The following is a 21,860-nucleotide window of genomic DNA, read 5'->3' as shown; positions in this document are numbered from 1 at the left end:
CATAAGAGATGTGATATAAATCCAAAAAACAAGAATATGTGGTGGACCAACAGTCCCAGCAGGCAAGGATTCCATGTGAGAAAATTTCAATGCAAGAGTGACTTTCCCTCCACCACCAGAGCAATCGCTTCGCTCACCTCTAAGTGTGGACCACTGAACTAACAGATGATTAACAACGCATTTCCCATACGGCTATAACCTCCTGAAAGGGTCCAGGTCCACCGACTAATATCCCAAGGGGTAAGTATGGTAAAAGAAAAGCAAATCTAAGTGCTCATTGGTATCGTAATTTTGCAACATTTTTATTAATAAAGAATGGCTACAAGGGCTTCAATGTACAACGCATAACAGAGCAGACAATGAGGATATGGATATCCAGGATGGCAGCGGTTGACGTCAGGATGTGGCTCCTTCCCGTCTGCTTAACATTCACAAGAACTTTGTCAGTGGGGCGGAGCCAACCAGCGTCACCCATCCTCTTATAAGCATACTGATCATCATGGAAACATGATGTAAATGGAGGCAGCAGCGATAGCCACTCCCCCAAACGGAACCAGAGAAACCACTGTCATGCAGCATATCCACAGATAGGAAATAGAAATCTATCATTGCCAAAGAGGCCGAAGGCAGTAAAAATACTGACCCCCCCTATGGGCCATTTCATAGAAGGCAGCACAAATAACAAACCATTTACATAAAATAGGCATTACCACCTGCTGTCATCCTGTAAATCCACACATCCTATAACAACATACCCAAACACAATAAAAAAAAATTATACAAATTCATAATATAAGATAATGAAATAATAAAAAAAAAATGTTTAAAAATTCATAAAAAAGGGGGATATAGTGTATGTTAAAATACTAGCTATCAGAGATGAAACAAGTAGTCAGTCGACATTTAACCCATCAGGTTTAAAACCTTGGCCTCAAAAATCCAGAATGATTGATTCTCTCTGGCTTAGGTGACGGATATAGTTACACCCCTGCAATGTCTATTACGGTAACTTTCTCTATGCCCCAAAATTTGAGACCCCTCAGGTCCCTATCATGAGACTCTAAAATGTTTGGAGACACTATGGGATCTTAATCCCTTTTTTAATATTGTTAACATGCTCCCCAATGCGTATGCTAAAGAGGCCTAGATGTTCTACAAATATACTGGAGTCCACAATTGCACTCCAGTGTGTGTATATATATACAACCCCCTGTGTATTGCATATAATCAAATTCTTGATCTGATACTTCTGTTTTGAAGGAAAAGGAAGTGAATTCTTTGCATTTTTTAATATTACTTGCATTATCTGCATGCTACGCGTCTACCACAAGCGTAGAAGCCTGACAAAAAAGTAAAAATTTAATTTCCTCTAAAAATGGGTGGCTCGATCACTCCAGGGGCAATGACGTCTCTAAGTGTTGGGGCTTGTCTGTAAATAAATTGAGGACGATTGGGGGGAAACTGCACCTAATACCCTATCCTTCCTAAGGACATCCCAATGCTTCAGGATAATCCTCTCAAATTGCCTATATTGCCCATTATAGTCAAGAACAATTTTATATTGATGTTTGTTTTCATGCTTTGCTCCGTTAGTTAGCAACCAGTGTTTCTGTCTTCAAAGAACCTATCTTTTCTCTGAGTTGACCTGCTCAAATTGGTACCCTTTTGGAGTAATCGAATCGCCAAGACCAATGATTGATCCTTATAATCGGAATCAAGAGAGCAATAAATTGGCCCCTGGGGATGTTACACAACCTAGTACTGTGGGCAGCTATCAAGTGGGATGTACCCATTTCTATCTGTAGGTTTGAAGTAATTATGTGTTCTATAATGATCCCCTTCCATTAAAAATGTCCAAATCGAGGAACACCATATGTATGATATCAATGAAAAAAAGAAGAAAAAAACTGCGCTAAGGTGAAACATAAAATAAATCATTAATCATATGCGATACTCTTAATAATGAAGGTTTTAGCTGCAGCTTCACTGTGTCACATAAATACAGAAAAACAAAATGAAAGATAATAAGCCGCGCTTAACTCACACAAACATCTAATTGTGCAAAAATATGAAATAAATCGTGAATCAATATTAGCACCTATATGTAAATTAATATATACCTATATCATGCATTGTGAAAAACATGAATACATTAATAGCTCAAACCGTACAACTCATTCCTTGCAATATAAAATTACATTATATAAACCTATAACGATATGAAAAATGAGAAAAAAAACACCCAGTGTATAAACAATAAGTCTGTATATATGAACCACAAGAAACTAATTTCAAAACTGTGAATAAAGTCCTCCACAGATGAACCACAATAATCATAGGAGATCCACTGCTGGGTCCAATGAAATAGTGCTCGATCCACCACCAACATACGATTAAATTTGCCGCTTACCAGAAAAACATGACCCCCCCCCCCGCTACAGAGGGTCTCACAAGACCTATAGGTGTAGATTCGACTTCCAGCCAAAAAGGGGTCCTCAGTATTCTCCTAGTTTCACCACTCCAATAGGAGTTCTATAGAAACCGCTCCCAGACGTCTTCCTCATGGATCCAGAGGGACTCAGGGCAGGGACATCAGAACCATAAAGGAAAAATAGAACTCCAAATTGTGTAAAACCCTTTATTACTGAAGATAAAAAAAGTAAAAATTGCAGTTAGTGTATAGAAGAAAAAAAGCCTCAAGTCCGTTGCGCCGGCCGGACGCATACGGACAGACCCGTTCTCCTGGAACCATCACAAACACGAGGTGATGTATAGCGTATCGCTCATCCCTACGCGTTTCGCAACAAAATTGCATCATCCACGGGCACGAGCGGCACGCTGCGTCACCTCCATTTATGTTGTCTCTAGCCCTCCAGGCCTCACTCTGGGCACCTGGCTGTTCCCGCCAAAACCAAGCCTCGTTTCCATGTCCACATATGATATCAATGTTCCAAGAAAGGGAAATACTCCTGGCGGTGGTGTTCAACCCTAACAGGAAGGTTTCAAGGTTAGGCATATCGCCACCCCACACCATAATAAAATTATCGAAGTAGTGTTTATAGCATACTAACTGGCCTGGACGATTGTGGAAAATTGACTCGTCCTCCCACAGGGCCATAAATAGATTCACCACTCTGGGTGTCAACTTTGCCCCCATGGCTACACCCATAACTTAAAGAAAAATCTGTCATATCAAAAGTAATTTTTGGTGAGGCAGAATTCTAAACACTGGAGAAGAAATTTCTTATGTGGACTACTGATAGCTGATTTATTCAAAGCCCATCTGACTGATGCTATAGCCTCCCGTTGTCCAATGATAGTATGTAGGGAGCTGACATCAACGGTGACGAATATACTACCATTAGTACAAAGAAGGGCTTCAATAATCTGTATATGTGCTTTGTATCCTTGAGGAAGGCAGGAGTATCACACACACCCTAAAGGCTTAAGAAAAAAATAAATATATTGGCCAAGGTGTGAGGATACCAAATCGATGCCATTCACAATAGGTCTCCCGGGAGGGACTGAGCATCCTTGTGTATTTTTGGCAATGGTGTCAGATCAAGAATTTGATTACATGCAATACACAGGGGGTTGCATATATGCTGTAGTGCAATTGCGGACTCCAGTATATTGGTAGAACATCTAGGCCCCTGATCATATGCATTTGGGAGCATGTTAACAATATTAAAAAGTGAATTAAGATCCCATAGTGTCTCCAAACATTTTAGAGTCTGTTTGGGGCATAGAGAAAGTTGATGGACATTTAGGGGGGTAACTATATCCGTTGCCTAAGCCAGAGAGAATCATTCTGGATATTTGAGGCCAAGGTTTGAAAACCTGATGGGTTAAATGTTGACTTTGAATCGTTTTAATCTCTGATGGGTAGTATTTTAACATATACTATATCCCTTTTTTTTTTTTTTTTTTATGAATTTTTATGTTCAGGTTTTTCTATTTCATTATCTTATATTATGAATTTGTATAATCTTTTTTTATTGTCTTTGGGTATGTTATAGGATGACAGCAGGTGGTAATGTCTATTTTATGTAAATGGCTTATTTGTGCTGCCTTCTATGAAATGGTGGTGTCTAGGGGTCTGTATTTTTACTACCTTCGGTCTTTATGGCAATGTAAGATTTCTATTTCCTGTCTGGATATGCTGAATGACAGTGGTAACTTTGGTTCCATTTGGGGGAGTGGCTATCAGCGCTGTCTCCATTTACATCAAGTTTCCATGACAATTGGTATGCTTATAAGAGGACGGGTGATACTGGTTGGCTCTGTCCCGCTGACAAAGTGCTTATGAATGTAATGCGTATGGGGGAGGAGCCACATCCTGACATCACCCGCTGCCATCCTGGATATCCATATCCTCCGTGTCTGCTCTGTTATGTGCTTTACATTGAAGTCCTTGTGAGTAGACATTCTTTATTAATAAAAACATTGCAAAATTATGATACCAGTGAGCTCTTAGATTTGCTATTCTTTTACTACACTTACCCCTTGGGATATCAGTCGGTGGACCTGGACCCTCTGTTAGTTCAGTGGTCCACGACGGAGGTGAGTGACGCGATTGCTCTGGAGGTGGAGGGAAAGTCACTCTTGCATTGAAATTTTCTCATGTGAAATCTTTGCCTGCTAGGACTGTTAGTCCACCATATATTCTTGTTTTTTTTTATTTATATGGACTTTATATCACCTCTGTTATGTTTTATTGAGCCCTGATATGCGCTGTACTCCTCTGTATACTATTACCCTTTTACTTATGTGAAAAATCATAGTGTTCAGCTGCATTTTATTATTCATCTTTACTCCTTTGTGCTGATTGTATTTACTTATATCAGACATGTTATCAAAAAATACTTGCAGAAAATATTGACCCTCCAGTGGCTACAGCATAAAGGGGTAAAGGTCCTGGAGTGGCCATCAGTCTTCTGCCCTTTAATATCATTGAGACACTCTGGGGAGATCTCAAACGTGCGATTCAAACAAAACGACCAAATACTTTGCATGACCTGGGGGCATTTTGCCAAGCCGAATGGACAGCTATACCACCTGCAAAAATTCAGGGCCTGATGGACAACTATTACAAAAGACTGCACGCGGCCATAAAGGGGGCAACACACAGTATTAAGAGCTAAGGGGATGCAGACTTTTGAACAGGTTCTCATTTCATTCATTTACTTGTTGCCATTTTTTTGTTTTATGATTATGCCATACTGTTATGAACTATAGTTGAATATGAATCCCATGTGTTTTGCTTGCTCACTCATGTTTTCTTTAAAAATGGTACATACTGTACAGTAAATTGCCAATTCTCCAAGGGTATGCACACTTTGAGCACAACTGTACATGCACTGTCTTGTATAATAAAGAGGCATTATTTTAAATAGTTTCTAGTTCACCACTTGGTGACTATAAGCAATACATTATTATTGATGGTGATTAAAATGTATGTAAATGCAACTTTTTTTTTTTTTCATTTTGGATACAGGAAGGGTTGTTTGTGTTTTTTATGCTAGTGTCCTTAGGGGAAAGGATGTCTTCTCTCTGCTCTGAGAGACGCAAATATTTTTATTTTATTTCTCCTTTGCTGTGTTTTCATCAAGACTCTTCTAGAAAGTCTGCTAGCTTCTACATTTCCATTGCAGCTTCCACCTTGCAGCTTTCCTAATTGGCCGACTCAACAGCTACTTGGGTGGAGCATTCCCAGAAGACAATGCAAGGCTGCCCTGTAATACCGCTTTGATCACTGAAGCTTGCAGTTTGCACTCGCCTAGGTATGCAGTGCAATTTGACAGGTTGGCCACAGGGCACTACACAGGTCCAGGAATGTGGTCGATCTGTAGTTGCACCTCGTCACTGAGGGGTTTATGCCCACAGGAAGGGAGAAGACTTGAATGGGGCTTAGCCCTCATTCTCAGCTGATGGGACTTCAAGACTGACACAGTACTCTTTCTGTCACAGCCCACAGTCGGAGGAGCCTGTTGGTGCATTTATTATTTTAAATTTGACACCTTTTTTCTTTTTCTTTGTATCGCCTCAAGCTCCTGGGCAGGTCAGGGCCACAAATTCACCAAATCAGCCTCTGTCTCAGGGAGAATATGCCATTTTGTTCACACATGACTGTCTGGTGCTTCTGTTCCTTGCCTTTCTTGTGCTAAACAGCACAACAATCTTTGGATTTTCTTGGCTTCTGCTGCCCATAGAGACTCGTCAGAGGCGCCTAACCTTTGTAGGTCTGCAGTACGGGTCATTAGGTTAACCTTCAAGAGATCAGCCAATATGTATGTATTTGTGGATGGAATCTCACCTCTCAGCCCTGAGGTCTCAGACTGGAGGGAACACAAGCGGGCTCCTGCAGCCTTTTCCCCAGAGTCCATTCCTGACTCTTCTATTCTAGTATCTATGCTTGCTGAATCAACAGGGAGTGCATTCCAATGATACAAACTGCACTGAACTAGTCCAAGATAATGTGGCATTCATATACTCTCACTCTTTCTGGGCTCTCCCAGATTATCCAAAACTTTTATTCTTTTATCTTGTTTAATGGTCTGGCTATTGAGGCCCAGGCCCAGGTCCTGAGGGACAGATGCATATTGGATTCAGTTTTCTTAACACTCCTGAAGGCTAGCAAATAAACTTTGACAAAGTTTAGCATTGCACCTGGAAGGCCTACTTTGCATGGTTAGGAAATTTCATCCCAGGAAGTTCTCCATAGGAGAAATCCCATCTTTCCTTCAGTTGGATCTGGATCAGTCTTTTGCCTTGAGTACCATCATGGGTCAAATTTCAGCCCTAGCCTTTCTTTTCCAAAGACTGCTTACATTATTCTTTCTGTATGCTCCCAGTGATATTGTGGGACCTCAACTACAACCTGGTTTTGTTGTTTCTTCAGAAATCACAATTCAAGCCTTTTTAGGGATAGCCCCCAGTCTTCCTTCACTCACAGGGTTGAACTCCTCATTGCTATCATCTCTGTGGAACATGTCTCGAAGCTATCATCTTTAAATTGTAAGATGCCCTACCTAGTGTTACACAGAGACTAGGTAGTCGGCTAAAGTGTCTTTAAAGGCCCGTACACATGATCAGACTTTTTGACCACAAACATGCAAATTAGCGGTTTTGGAGCAACATCCGACCGTGTGTACGCTCCATCGGACAAACTTTTTCCATTTTCATCAGACTTTTGTTGGCTGTGCGAACGGACAAACTTTTTGACAACATAAGTCCGACAGAGCAAAGTCCGATCGTGTGTACGCAAAACCATCGGACTTTTGTACAAGGTACAAACACGCATGCTCAGAACCAATGCAAAAGATCAGACAACAATACAGAAGTTGACCAAAGGTGGCGCTGGAGTAATTGAACGTCCTCTTTTGAAGTGTCGTCAGTACGTTGAAACGTCACTACGTTCGTGTTTGTTGCCTAAAAAGTCTGATCGTGTGTATGCAATACAAACTTGTGGACTACGCCCTTTGTACAAAAGTCTGTACAAAGTTTGTTCAAAGTCCGATCATGTGTATGAGGCTTTAGATAATTGGATTCACTCTGTCCTGCATGAGGGTCTGTAGGGTAGGGTATCCTGCTTCTCGTTCTCCTATTGCTAATATGGATTAGACAAGTCCTCATTTGAACCTATAGTCTGAAGTCGGTCTGATGTATCTGACCTTTCCAGTTAAAGCACACTTTTCCTCGTATATCTATGCAGCGTGAACTGTTTCGCATTGGGCATCCGTTTCTCCAATTTGCGAGGCTGCCAGCTTGTCTCCTGTTCACATGTTTAACCACTAGAGATCTGCGCTATAGCCAAATGACGGCTACAGCGCGGACCTCCTTTGCCGGGACTACGTCTATTGTAAGTCTATGAGACTCGCCTGATCACGGATCCGAGCAAGGGGTCGATCCCGACCCCTTACCACGTGATCAGCTGTCAGCCAATGACAGCTGATCATGTGATACAACGGAGCCGGCAATCGGCTATTATTCCTCCTCGCGCTGACAGCGCGAGGAGAAAAAAAAGAGCCGATCACCGGCGGCCGTGATCGGGACATCAGTCCCGATCACGGCCAGCTTACCAGTGCCCACCTGCACCCCTCAGGAATAAATAAGTGCCCCCCTGTAAGTGCCACCCAGCAGTGCCCACAGTGCCACCCAGCAGTGCCCACAGTGCCACCCACAATCTGCCTCAACAACGGTGCTGCAGCCCAGTGCCACATATCTGTGCCCATCAGTGTCATCTACCAGTGCCTATCAGTGCCCAGCAGTGCCACCTATCAGTGCCCCTTAGTGCCACCCATCTGTGCCCATCAGTGCTGCCTTATCTGTGCCCATCAGTATTGCCTTATCTGTGCCTATCGATGCCACCTTATCTGTGCCTATTAGTGCCGCCTTAACTATGCCTATAAGTGCCCACCAGTGCAGCCTATCAGTGACGCCTCATCCATTCAATGAAGGAGAAAAATGACCTGCTTGCAAAATTTTATAACAAACTATTAAATATGATTATTTATTTTTTTTGCATCTTTTTTTGTTTGTTTAGCAAAAAATAAAACTCCGAGCTGTAACTAAATACCACCAAAAGAAAGCTCTATTTGTGGGAAAAAAATGATAAAAATTTAATTTGGGTACAGTGTTGTATGCCCGCGCAATTGTCATTCAAAGTGCATCAGCGCTGAAAGCTGAAAATTGGTCTTGGCAGGAGGGGGGTTTAAGTGCCCAGTAAGCAAGTGGTTAAGTTTTACCATGTGGATGTTCTGGCTTCTTCTGATTTGTTTAGGGGATAAGGTACATACCAGGCTGTCTGCTTCATTTTCAAGCCCTCTGTTTGCACGTTTTTATTTTATTTATTTTTTTTTTTTTTAGGTGTGTTCTGAAATGTAGATATTTGAATTGCCTTAAAAAAAAATTCTTGGAGTACAGAAAAGGCCACATATCCCTCTTCTCTCCTTTTTTTATAAGCTACTCTTACTTGCTACAAAACTGAGGCTTGCTAGGACCTAAAGGTAGCTACATAACCCACGGTCTAAGATCCTGTGTCCTGTAATGTTCTCCAAGAATAGGAGTTTACTGGTCCATTTTTAAGAAAATCCTATTTTCCCTCATATATTTGAGAAATAGTGTATGTCACTGGTAAAAATGCAAGATAGTCACGTGGGCACGACGTGCAGTGATTTATTTTGGACGTGTCGCGCTCAAGACTACAGAGCTTTACACGGTTTGTACTATTTGTACTATATATGTTCAATTTGTTTTTTAATTGATATTCACAGTACTGAAATGACCTGTCTGAACTCTACCCAAGCTGTACGGCTATACGCTCACTCAAGTACACTTTTTTTATACTACTGGACACAAATAACTTGAGCGGGTGATGCTTCAGATGTACCTAAAGGTGTTTTGTGTTATTTGTTCATTGATAGGTGCTGACATTTCTGATTACTTCAACTATGGGTTTAATGAAGCAACCTGGAAAGTGTATTGTGAGAAACAAAGAAGACTTCAGCTGGGAATGGACAGTGCTTATTATACACACAGCAAGGAGAATAAAATAATGGTACAATAATCAAAATATACAATGAAGGATCACCTTTACACAACATGGATGATAACCAATGGCAGCCAAAAATATTGTATGATATTTTGGAATATGTACCGGACATTGCTCAAATATATAGCATATGTGAATAGCCATGTGTAATTGTTACATTTTGGGCATGCTGACTTTCAGGCAATGGCGCATTCACAGCTGAGATGCACATAATTATCTAAGCTCCAACGCAGCTGGGAAGGTGACGCCCCTCTCTGTGTTAGTCCCCTCCCTGCCCTTAGTATTTGGTATTGAAGAAGCAGTTTGGTCAGCCTGTTCTGTCGGTAAGTGTAGTAGTGCCTGATTGGCTCTTACTGCTGCCCTTCCGTCGTCAAGTCTAAAGCCGCCATACACAGGTTGAAATTCAGCTGGTTCAGCAGGAACTAGCAAGATTTCGATCTATGTATGGACGCTGTGTTTGAACAGAAGTCAATGTACCAATCAGTTTCTGTATAACTAAGCTACTGGAAATCTCAGCTTGATTGGCGCTGCAGGCTATAGACTGCAGTGCTGATCTGTGTATTTTGATGGTGGGGAAGTCTCCCTGTTGTTGTAATAAAACAGCTCAGTGGAGAGGCTTCCCCCATCCACCTCGACTGTGTGGATGGGGTATGTTTTATTTTGTTTTGGTTGAACGAAAAAAAAAAAACGGACTCCTCCTATGGCAAGCTTTAGTGTTGCTGTTATAGATATGACAAGAGGCTAATATCAAGAGAGATTCAAGTACTATTTGTTATATGTAGAAATGCTGTACATATCTTTTTTTTTTTTTTTTTAATGATACACAATTGCATTCCATGGTGTATATTTTGTTATTTGTTTGAAATCCAGCTTTTATTATCCCTTTATTTTCTTTAAAAAAGAAGTACAGCCAAAGCTTGTTTAGCTGCTTCTGTTGATCACAGGAAAGCAGTTCATTCTGAACTCCTGTGACCCGTTTTCAGCAGACAGCGGGCTGAAGCCCATTTTCGGCTGACATCACAGAGCCGGTGCAGGCTCAGGAAGAAACGCAACCATATGGTAGGGATCTATGCCTGAACTGGCTAACGGCTCAGCCTCCTAACTGTTACTGCACCTTCCACAGCCCAGCACTCCAGTAAGTGATCATCTGTGTCTGCTCAGATCTGTGTTAGCCATTGTATGCACGGTCGGACATTCCGACAACAAAATCCGTCTGATTTTGTCCGAAACTTGTGTTGCATACACACGGTCAGACAAAGTTGTCGGGAAATCCGATCGTTCAGAACGTGATGACGTTATTTTGTTATGACGGGACTACGTTCAGGCTAGTAGCCAATAGCTTTGGTCTAGGAATTTGATTTGAGCATGCGTGGCACTTTTGTCCGATTGGAATTCTCTACACACAATCGGACAAATTCCGATCAGATCATGTTGTTGGAAAATTTTATAGCACTGCTCTAAAACTTTGTCCGTCGGATATTCAGACGGAAACAGTCCGATGGAGCCCACATACAGTCGGATTATCCGACAACACGGTACGATCGGACATTTTCCGTCGGAATGTCCGACCGTGTGTATAAGGGCTTAGAGCTGGCAGGGGACAGATGCAGCATCAGACCGATGCTGCATTCACCTAAGTAAGTAAGATTCTGAAAAAAAAAAAAAGAAAATACTTTTTAACAATTTTTGATTTACTAAAACTGGAGCATGCAAAATCTGCAAAAAAACATTCCGCTTCCAAGTTTTTTTTTTTTTTTTGTGAAAGTTGACAAGCTGCAATTAGAAGCTGATTGGTTACTATGCACAGCTGCACCAGATTCTGGGTGCTCCAGTTTTAGTAAATCTCCCCCTGGATGTCATTGCTCTCATTTAGGCTGGGTTCACACTGAAGCGATGCGGGAACGCCGCAAATCCGCGGCGGGTTCCCGCATCGCATGCCTCCCGCCGGCAGTTTACACTGCCCTATGCGAACTGCTGGGAGTGTCAGTGAAACCTTAATGACACCACCAGATTAGTTCGCATATCGAAGTGCGATCTGCAAACTCGGACAGGAATCGGATCGCATGGTGTGAACCGATGCGATCCGATTCTGCTGCGGACCAAAAAAAGGGTCCTGTGCGAGTTTGGAGCGGGTGCGATGCAAATTCAACCATACTATCTGTATGGCTGAACTCGCATCGCACAGAGATCGGATGTGAATTGCACTGCAGTGCGAATCACATCCGGGTCTCCTAGCCGCAGCAGTGTAAACCCAGCCTTAGAGTATATGCCATTTGAATGCTTAACCATCAGTCATGAGAACTGTTTCAGAGCCACGTCATATGATAGTTTTTCTGCATATTTTGGAACGCCCAGCTGTGTGATGAATATGATGTGCATCTTGTTGACACTTTTTCGATCTGAGATTTTCATTGATAATTAAGAATTATCTTTTTTTTTGTTTGTATAAACTACGCTTTGCATTTTGCAAAACAGGTGCAGCAAGGCAGAATGGGTAATGTGGACAGAGGAAGAGAAAATCACTTTGAAGACGCTGAAATGCAGTTTAATAATCCAGGTTGTAAAGAAGGGAAAACGGTTTCTGAAACCTCCCAGAATGGGTGAATATTTTCATATGAATTCTACAAACCAAAAAAAGGGGAGCCAATAATGCACTTTGTTTACATATCATATTCATAGCTCCCAACTGTCCCTGATTTCGAGGGACTGTCCCTGATTTGGAACAAAGTCCCTCTGTCCCTCACTCTATAAAATGCACTTTTTATCTTTCAAAAAGTGTTTCCCAGTGTTAAACCTTTCATCCAATTTCTAAATGCTGCATTTATTCATTTTAAAAGCCAATCTAAAGAAATAGTAGCGGTAAAGGGTTAATTCTCCTTTAGCCACTTCAGCCCCGAACCATTTTGCTGGCCAAAGACCAGATCACTTTTTGCGATTCAGCACTGCGTCGCTTTAACTGACAATTGCGCGGTCGTGCCACCTGGCTCCCAAACAAAATTGACGTCCTTTTTTTCCCCCCACAAATAGAGCTTTCTTTTGGTGGTATTTGATCACCTCTGCGGTTTTAATTTTTTTGCGCTATAAACAAAAATAGAGCGACAATTTTGAAAAAAACACATTATTTTTTACTTTTTGTTATAATATCCCCCAAAAAATATATTAAAAAAAATATTTTTTTTTCCCTCAGTTTAGGCCGATACGTATTCTTCTACATATTTTTGGTAAAAAATTGCAATAAGCGATTGTTGATTGGTTTGCGCAAAAGTTATAGCGTTTACAAAATAGGGGATAGTTTTATGGCATTTTTATTAATAATTTTTTTTTTTACTAGTAATTTTTATTGTGACTGCGACATTATAGTGGACACATCGGACATTTTTGACACATTTTTGGGACCATTGTTATTTATACAGCAATCACTGCTATATAAATGCAGTGATTCCTGTGTAAATGACACTGGCAGTGAAGGGGTTAACCAGGGGGTGGCAGAGTAGGGGTTAAGTGTTCCTAGGGGTGTTTTACTAACTGTGCTTTCATTTAGTGAACACTGATCTCTGCTCCAATCACATGGAGCAGAGATCAGCATCGCTAGTTGCTAGGCAGAACGGGGAGATGCTGTTTACAACGGCATCTCTCCGTTCAGCCACCCCGTGAGACGATCAGGGGTATGCCCGTGGCGATTGAGTCCGCGGGACCCGTGACTGGACTCACGGGGGTCCCGACCAGCACGCGAGCGCGCTGCCGGAGGCGCACTCGCGATGGTAGGGCAGCATTAAAGATTGGACGTACCTGTACGCCAATATGCCTGCCCGTGCCATTCTGCCGACGTACATCGGCGTGCGCTGGTCGGGAACTGGTTAAGGGGGTGTGTCCTATGCCTACATACATTTGTTAGTAAGTGTCCCTCATTCCCATCTCAAAATGTTGGGAGGTATGTATATTTGCTTGATTGTAATGTCTCTGTAGACATTACAACTTCATGGACTGAAACGCACAAATTTTAGCAGAGCCTGAACATCCTTTTGCATCATGTCATCTTTGTCTTTGTTCTAAAGGTAAATCCATAGGCAAGATTTAAGGGGGCTTATCAGTGGCATCGCTAGGGTTGGTGTCACCCGGTGAGAAAACCAACCGCCAACTATAGTCCCCCCCCCTCAGTACAGACCCCGCACCCGCAGTATAGATCCCGCTCCCTCAGTACAGACCACCCTCCATCAATATAGACTGTAAACCTCCCCTCCACATCGGTGCAGACCTCTCCATCGGTACAGAAACACCCCCTCAGTTACAGACCCCCCAGCAGTGCAGACCCCCCCCAGCATTACATCCACCCCCTCACAGACCTCAGAACAGCAGATACATACAGTAGTGTCTCTCTCGAGCTCGGGCTCCTCCTCCTCTGTGGATGTAAACAGAGGAGGGGGAGGCGGCTTCGTTCCGCTCCGCTGAGGGACACAGCCGTGGTGCGAGGCACAGGGCAGCGGGTGGTGTTAGCGGTGCCGCTACCCACGGGTGTCACCCCTCTGGCGGGTGTCACGTGGGTGCGGCCCGCACCCGCCTAGCAATGCCACTGGGACTTGTTCAGTCAAAAACAATTCTACTTATTGGTGGAATCTGTGCTGTCTTAGACCCCATACACACGATACAACTTTTGTTGTCAGATTTCCCTTACTAAAACCATGTATTGCAAGGGCCTGCCTGACTGCATACAAATTAAAACTCTTAAGGTTTTACCTCATGTTATATGGTTTCTGAAAAGCTGAAGAAAAAATCTACACATAATTGTATAGTGTGTATCCAGCTTTATTCTATCACGAACAAACAACAATTTCCACACTTGCCAGCTAGCCTGCAAAAAAAAAAATTGTCACTGTCCCACATTTAAAATGGAGGGTTTAGTTTGTGCGTCAAGGCTCCTTTGTATACTGCAGTCCTAATGCTAACATTTTGAGAGTCTCCTAGTAAATTACATAAAGCAGTGGATAAATTAAGGGGCAGTTTGCCTGGAGGGACCCCCACCCCTCATTAAAGGCACAGGTCTTCTGACTTCCTATATCCAAGGTCAAGGACAAGGTCATCCAGCGCCCAGGGCAAAGATGCCAAACTGCGTCCCCCTTTCCCTTAGGGTTAGGGCCAGGGTGCCCCCTACCCCTGTCATAAACCATTGCGCCAGGGACAGCCGTCCCTTCTGCCCACCCCTTGTCCCGGCATCTCTAGTGTAATTGCTGTATCTGTTTCCACCTTGATGCTCTCCCACTACCCCTCTTACATTCTACAGACTATCCAATAAAAAAAAAAATACTGCAGGGAGAGTGGGACCCCTTTGTTACAGTTATGGAGGATTTGCAGCCCCCAGAACTCATTTACTCAGATTTCGGCACCAGAGTCCCTAAGATAAAATCAACCATTGGAGGTTTAAATCTCCGTTAGCGATTGTGCACTCGTTTTCACCATTTCATTGAAATGCAATAGTGATTTTTAGGTCATTGCATAACTCGACCAAAGACGCATTCAGCAATCCAGTAAATATAAATGGCATTGAGGTCCTGTATTGAATGCTTTGGGGGTTAAAAGGCGCCAAGAAAATTAAAATAAAAACCCACTGAAGCACTTCGCCCTTGGGGTCCTTAGTCATAGTTGAGTTGTGACTGCAAGAGGCTTGTGAAAGATGAAGTTGGGGGGATCGGTTTTGTGTTCTCTTCAGCATTGGCTATAAGGATAGTAGAACCTCTTCTTCTCTTGTTAGGACATTGCATGTATTAGCTACAGGAAGGCATGGGGAAAATATTGCTTGCTGTGTATATTTCAGTTATTCACAGTACTATATATAATTGCTTCATAGAAATCAGAGCACTGATGCAGTGGTTGGGGAGATCTGTAAAATAGCTCGTGTTGAAGGCAGGAGATGGGACACTCAAGAACCAGATGACATTCTGTTTGAGGTAACAACGCGGTCATAACAATATATATGTGTATACAATATAGAGATGTTTGAGGTGGTATCTTGTATATTCTGATGGCTTTTTGTTTCTTCCTTAAGGTGGTAGCTAATCATGGGTATAAGCCCCATGGCATGATTCAGCATCAGCAGCCTCCTCCACCTCTTTTACCTCCACCAAACATTGCTCCAAATCCTCCCGTGTACAATGGACTTCCTCCACCGCCTCTATTCTTCCAGCGCCCACCTACTCCCTCGCAGGCACCGCTTCATCCTCCAGGTGAATGCCGTGCCACTATATATCTTCTAGTATTTGTCCAAACTTTAGATACGTTCATTAAATACATAAATTTCTCTTGCCTTTTAAATTCATTTAAATTCTTTTTTTTTTTTTTTTTTGATTTATTCACACCGTGGTTACTCAACATCAGTAACAGACGTAGCTGATCTACTTCCACTGAGGCAATTTTGATATCACTAATAATATAACACAAGCCGTACTTTGCAAACCTTTATTGTTAAGCCTAGAGATTCATAAACCATTTTTAGTTACTCAATCATGAATTTAATTGCATGGCAAAAGCCATTAGCCCTTGTGCACACGGTCGGACATTCCGACAACAAAATCTGTCGGATTTCGTCCAAAACTGGTGTTGCATACACGCGGTCGGACAAAGTTGTCGGAAAATCAGATCGTTCGGAACGTGATGACGTTATTTCGTTACGACGGGACTACGTTCAGGCTAGTAGCCAATAGCTTTGGTCTAGGAATTTGATCTGAGCATGTGTGGCACTTTGTCTGATCGGAATTCTCTACAAACAATCGGAAAAAGTCCGATCGTTTCATGTTGTTGGAAAATTTTATAGCCCAGCTCTAAAACTTTGTCGGTCGGATATTCCGACGGAAACAGTCCGATGGAGCCCACACACAGTCGGATTATCCGACAACATGGTCCGATTGGACATTTCCATCAGAATGTCCGACCGTGTGTACAAGGGCTATGACATCTCCTCTCCTAAGCTCCATAGACCTCTGTGAGGGTAGGAAAATATTAAAAATTGCTCATTTTGGGAGAGTTTTTTTTTCCTTATTCGGGTTTACTTTGTGAGATTAATCTCCATGAGACTAATCGCCTAACAAAGACTCAGCAGGCACTTGCAATACATAGTATGAACCACAGCTAACAGTTCCACTTGATATAGGGAAAATATATGTTCAATGTGTACATGACTGAGACTGTGGCATTGGTTAACACATACCCCCCAACTTTCAAACTTGAGAATGAGGAACAATTGAGGGAGGTAGAAGGGTGTGCCAAACTTTTTAGTGGGAGGGGCTTAAGGGGCATAGTAAACAAAACCCAGGCTTCGGGTATGTGGGGAGGTGGGGGGTGTTGGTCACATTTGGAGGTAGGGGAGTTGTGCTAGAATGTGGGGGTAGAGTTGGGGACAGATGTATACTGTTGGAGGGGAGAGGACTCGCACAAGCAATACCCTCCCCCAGTTCACCCTTTTAGCAATATATGAACACCCCCCCCCCTTCCATGAAATCCAGCACTAATTTGCATCATCTGATCATCCTTCCCAAAACAAATCCTCCTCCCCCAACCCCCCCCCCCCCCTCCCAGCGCAAATCCTCTCCCGCCTTCTAGCATGGGATTTTCTCCATTCTCGACCCCCCCCCCTCCCCTATACAGCTTCTGGTATAAATTTTCTCCCTCCAAAAATCATCCCCACATTACACACATCTCCTAGACTTATTTAACCCCTCCCCGCCAAATTCCCCCTACCAAAAATCATCCCCACAGCACACACATCTCCTAGACTTATTTAACCCCTCCCCGCCAAATTCCCCCTACCAAAAATCATCCCCACAGCACACACATCTCCTAGACTTATTTAACCCCTCCCCGCCAAATTCCCCCTACCAAAAATCATCCCCACAGCACACACATCTCCTAGACTTATTTAACCCCTCCCTGCCAAATTCCCCCTATAAACACAATCCACCCCCAATACAAATGCACTTGCCATCAAATTTTTCCCATGCAGCAAAAAAATCCTCTTCTTCCTGTCTCAAGCATAGACTTCAGTTACCAGGACCTCAGCACCAGGAGATCTTCTTCCCAGGCTCCTCCTCCTGTTTCGTCAGGACACATATCGGAGCTGAGGGAAACTTTCCTTGGCGTTCTGACACTATTGCTGCTGTAAACATGTTGCCAACTGGGAGAGATGCCGGCTGCTACAGTGTCGGCAATCACTGCGCTGGAGACCCAGGGGCACCCCGCAGGAGATGTGGGCAAATACTTGGTGCTAGCGATCGCCAACACTCTCGCTCCTGCCTAGTCCTGGTCTTGGTGACACTATACCCTGGCAGCTTGTGCAGTGTGTATGGTGTACCACAAATACGATTCAGTCTCTGTATTGCCAACCAACCGTGTGTACAAGGGCTGACAGGCAGCCGGCGAGGGAGATGCCGGCTGCCTGTCAGCCCTTGTACACACGGTTGGACATTCCGACAACTAAATCCGTCGGATTTTGTCCGAAACTGTTGCATACACACGGTTGGACAAAGCTGTCGGAAAATCCGATCGTTCAGAACGTGATGACGTTATTTCGTTACGACGGGACTACGTTCAGGCTAGTAGCCAATAGCTTTGATGTAGGAATTTGATCTGAGCATGTGTAGCACTTTGTCCGATCGGAATTCTCTACACATGATCGGAGTATGTCCGATCGTGCATTTTGTTGGAAAATTTTACCAACAAGTTGGAAAACTTGGTCCGTTGGATACTCCGACGGAAACAGTCCGATGGAGACCACACACAGTCGGAATATCCAACAAAACGGTCCGATCGGACACATTCCGTCGGAATCTGTGACCGTGTGTACAAGGGCTTACAGTAACTTACTATGACAGGCAGGCAGCCAGCAGGGAGATGCCGGCTGCAATACAGAGACTGAATCATGTGTGTGTGGTACACCATACACCCTGCACAAGCTGCTGGGCAGAGGCAACCATTGCCCCACCGGTCAAATCACTGGAATCGAGTGCCGACACTGGGCTCCACTCCGGGACTCAAGCTTTGATTCGCCGGGACTTGCATCTAATCCCGGGATGGTTGTGAGGTATGGTTAACAGTTGGCAAAAAGATGTAGTACACCACAAGCCAAGACGGCTGAATTGTGAATTGAAAGTGAATTGTGTTGCTTGTCACATGTCCCATTGTAGATTTCTACTGCTTCTTCTTGCATTATTGGTAGTTAACACCAATCTTTCATGTCTGATGATCACCTGGGAAAGATGGCCCAGTTATTTTGGCAAATGCAGAATTCTAAATAATTATGCAAGTATCGTAAGAGAGAGAGCGAGAGAGTACCAGCATTTTGCTGTTTGTTTACATATATGCAGTGTAGCTATAAGTGTTTTTGTCTTTGTAGACATTCCTCAAATTTTCAAACCTGTGGTCATTTCAAGGTTTACTATGTAATGTCTTAAACTACATATTTTAATACATCGGTGCATTTAATGTGTGCATATGTAAATATTTCCAAAACACTTTATCTTTTTTTTTTACTCTTTCAGCACTGCTTCCTCCCCCTCTTGTACCCCCTCCTCCTGTCCACATTCCGCCACCCAGTGGGTACGTCTGAGAATGTAATTTTTTGTTGTCTTATTCCTCTCTAGTTGTAAAAAATACTAAAATCCTTTTGTGTTTTTGTTTTATATCCAAAGCCCTCCTGTTACTTATAACAATAGACCACCTCCTCACAATGGCTATTACAACACTGGTGAGCAATGTTTATTTTTATATAATGATTATTGCTTTATAGTTGGTTGACCGTTTTAAGAAATTCTGTAAAAATTAAGGTGAAATAATTGTTTCATGCCTGCTGTGATGGTTAAGGATTTCTCCTAAAAAGTACAAATTATGGAACGATTATCTCGGCACAATTATCATAATTGGACCGGACAGGGGCTGGATATTCGTGGGCCCTGGATTATAAACTGATATCCTTAGGTGATTGTACACTTGTAAAGCTTTTGAGGACACATGCCCTGGATGTTCCCCTATAACAGTGAGGGCAAACCTTGGCACCCCAGATGTTTTGGAACTACATTTCCCATGATACCCTGGCACTCTGCAGTGTAGTGGAGCATCATGGGAAATGTAGTTCCAAAACATCTGGGGTGTCAAGGTTCGCCATCACTGCCCTATAACCATACCACTCTGTTTGAGTCATCATTTTTTGATGGTGTCCTATGGTGATGGACCTTTAATTAGAAGCCGTGCATGTGACTCGGTGCAACCTTAGTAACCTTGGGAGCCATACCTAGGCCCCACACTGTGGAAATGGCCTGCAATGCTGTTTCAAGCACTGTATCCTGCTTGAGTGCTCATCTTGGCATTTGGTGCAATATGTTAGCCACAGGGTACTATACAGGCCCAGGGCCATCCATCCCTGTGGAGGCCAGTTCCTGAAGATCCCTTCGTGGGAAGGCCCACTATGATGGATGAAGCAAGGATCCTATATAGGGACCGGGACATGGACAGGTAAGACAGGCTTACACTGTTTGTTGGACAGTCACTATAGCCTCATACCATGTACGAGACTTGATATCTCTGACACTTGATTTACACTTGTGTATCCCACATAGATTTTGTTTATATTTTAAGACTATGAAGAAAAAACTGAAATGGTGTTTTTAAACGTAACCGCTTACACAGCATTACATTTTTCAAACTAAAAATTCCACTCTTTAGAGCAGGGATGCCCAACCAGTGGCCCGGGGGCCACATGTGGCCCGCAAGCTCTTGCCCTGGGATGGCAGGTTGGCAAGCCCAGATTGCAGGTTGCCGACCTGCCATTCCAGAGCATCAGTGCTGTGAATGAAGCTGACGGTAGAGGAAGCAAGCACCTGCAGAGCAGAGCCGCATAAGCCAAGCTTCCTGTATAGTGCCGACTCATGTCATAGGCGGTGTGATACCAAATGCACTCTGCCTGGGACAGCAGCAGCTGGCGATAACTGAATGTAACTCACTAAAATCACAGTGTATGTAAGGGCATATCTGTTCTGCAGTGGCTACTGCGCTGCTTTCAAACTGATCCGCAGGTACACCTGCGGGTTACCTGCTCTGAGCCATAGACTTCTGGTTTTACCTGTGGGTTGGGGCACTTTCAGAAAGTGCACCAAACCCGCAGGATATAACAGAATTGTATGGCAAAGTGCAGCTAACCCACAGAAAAACCACAGGTGAACTGTGCTGCACTTGCGGCGTGGGTAGACCGCAAACCATCAGTGTAAAAGCTGCCTTAGGCCCCTATTACATGATTGGTCCAACCCAATTGGACGCTCTATTCACCTATATGGAGCGGCAGATGAAACCAGATCCGATCTGCTAATTAAACAGAAGTGGATCCATCCCCTTCCATCTGATCGGATCAGAGGGCCCATATAGTAGAGTGAGCTGTGTCTGTGTCCACTCTGCATATGCAGAGTGGACACGGACCTGTCATCTGCCCGCTCGGCTCATTGTGGCCCGCGACTGGTTACTAAGTTGCTTAAGTGGCCCTCGCTCTTCAAAAGTTTGGGCACCCCCTGCTTTAGAGCTTTGTTTCAGGTGGATGTCTAGGTGTTGCATCACACCACTGGTCACACTTTTTTCTGTCACTTTTGCCTAGAGCCTTTAAAAGGTGCTCAAGTGCTTCCTCCCGCCTATTTTCCATAAGGACTTATGGATGGTAAACACCCGGGTTGCTGAGTAATCCTTCTTGGACAGGTTTACTCCATTTGGGCACCCTACTTCGTAAATACCCCATGGGGGAATACCCTCACTGGTGGCAATGGTGGAAACCAGGCAAAAGGGAAACTAGCAAAAGCTCAGGCAAATATTTGCTCTGCTGACAGCCTACAAACCACTTAAGTGCTCGTGGTAGTGCTTAGCTTGCATTGGAGCATTACCCCATTTTAACATTGATCTCTGGATCTAATTCTAGTTTTATTTCAGGCACGCAACAAGTGGCCTACTTAACTAAAGGAGTTTTCTGCAACTGTCACAATATCTCAAGCAACTAATGGCTATAATACACCCATCACTGTCCAGGGCTCAAAAGTGCCAGACTAATTTTTCACCCCTCATCTCTGCTGGAGTACAAAATAGAGTTTCAATTTCTAACCTCTAACCATTTTTTTTTTTTTTTTTTCTGTCAAACCAACAAAATCTGCTTAAGGACAGTAGACTTGCAGAATGTCCTGAACCCTCTCTTGACCCAGGGAGCGATTATTCCAGTACCTTTTGGAAGACAGTTTTTCATGGTACCCAATCCCAATGGTGGTATTTGTACCATCCTGGACCTTTAAATAGC

At 43.4% G+C, this 21,860-nt stretch overlaps 1 protein-coding gene across 1 annotated transcript in view; it reads left to right on the top strand.

The window, feature by feature from the left end:
* The window catches only part of LOC143973664 (uncharacterized), an 80,626-nt gene that overhangs the window by 48,736 nt on the left and 10,030 nt on the right, over window positions 1-21,860 (top strand). Inside the window, exons 7-12 of the mRNA XM_077474663.1 lie at window positions 9,426-9,559; window positions 12,029-12,153; window positions 15,396-15,495; window positions 15,594-15,771; window positions 19,078-19,135; window positions 19,228-19,283. Coding sequence (XP_077330789.1) covers window positions 9,426-9,559; window positions 12,029-12,153; window positions 15,396-15,495; window positions 15,594-15,771; window positions 19,078-19,135; window positions 19,228-19,283 — 651 coding nt within the window. The remainder of the gene's footprint in view (window positions 1-9,425; window positions 9,560-12,028; window positions 12,154-15,395; window positions 15,496-15,593; window positions 15,772-19,077; window positions 19,136-19,227; window positions 19,284-21,860) is intronic.

This window comes from Lithobates pipiens, unplaced genomic scaffold (assembly GCF_037356315.1).
Source record: "Lithobates pipiens isolate NorthernLeopardFrog02 unplaced genomic scaffold, aLitPip1_a1.2 Scaffold_1, whole genome shotgun sequence".
Lineage (NCBI taxonomy): Eukaryota > Metazoa > Chordata > Amphibia > Anura > Ranidae > Lithobates > Lithobates pipiens.
This window is presented reverse-complemented; position numbering and strand designations above follow the sequence as displayed.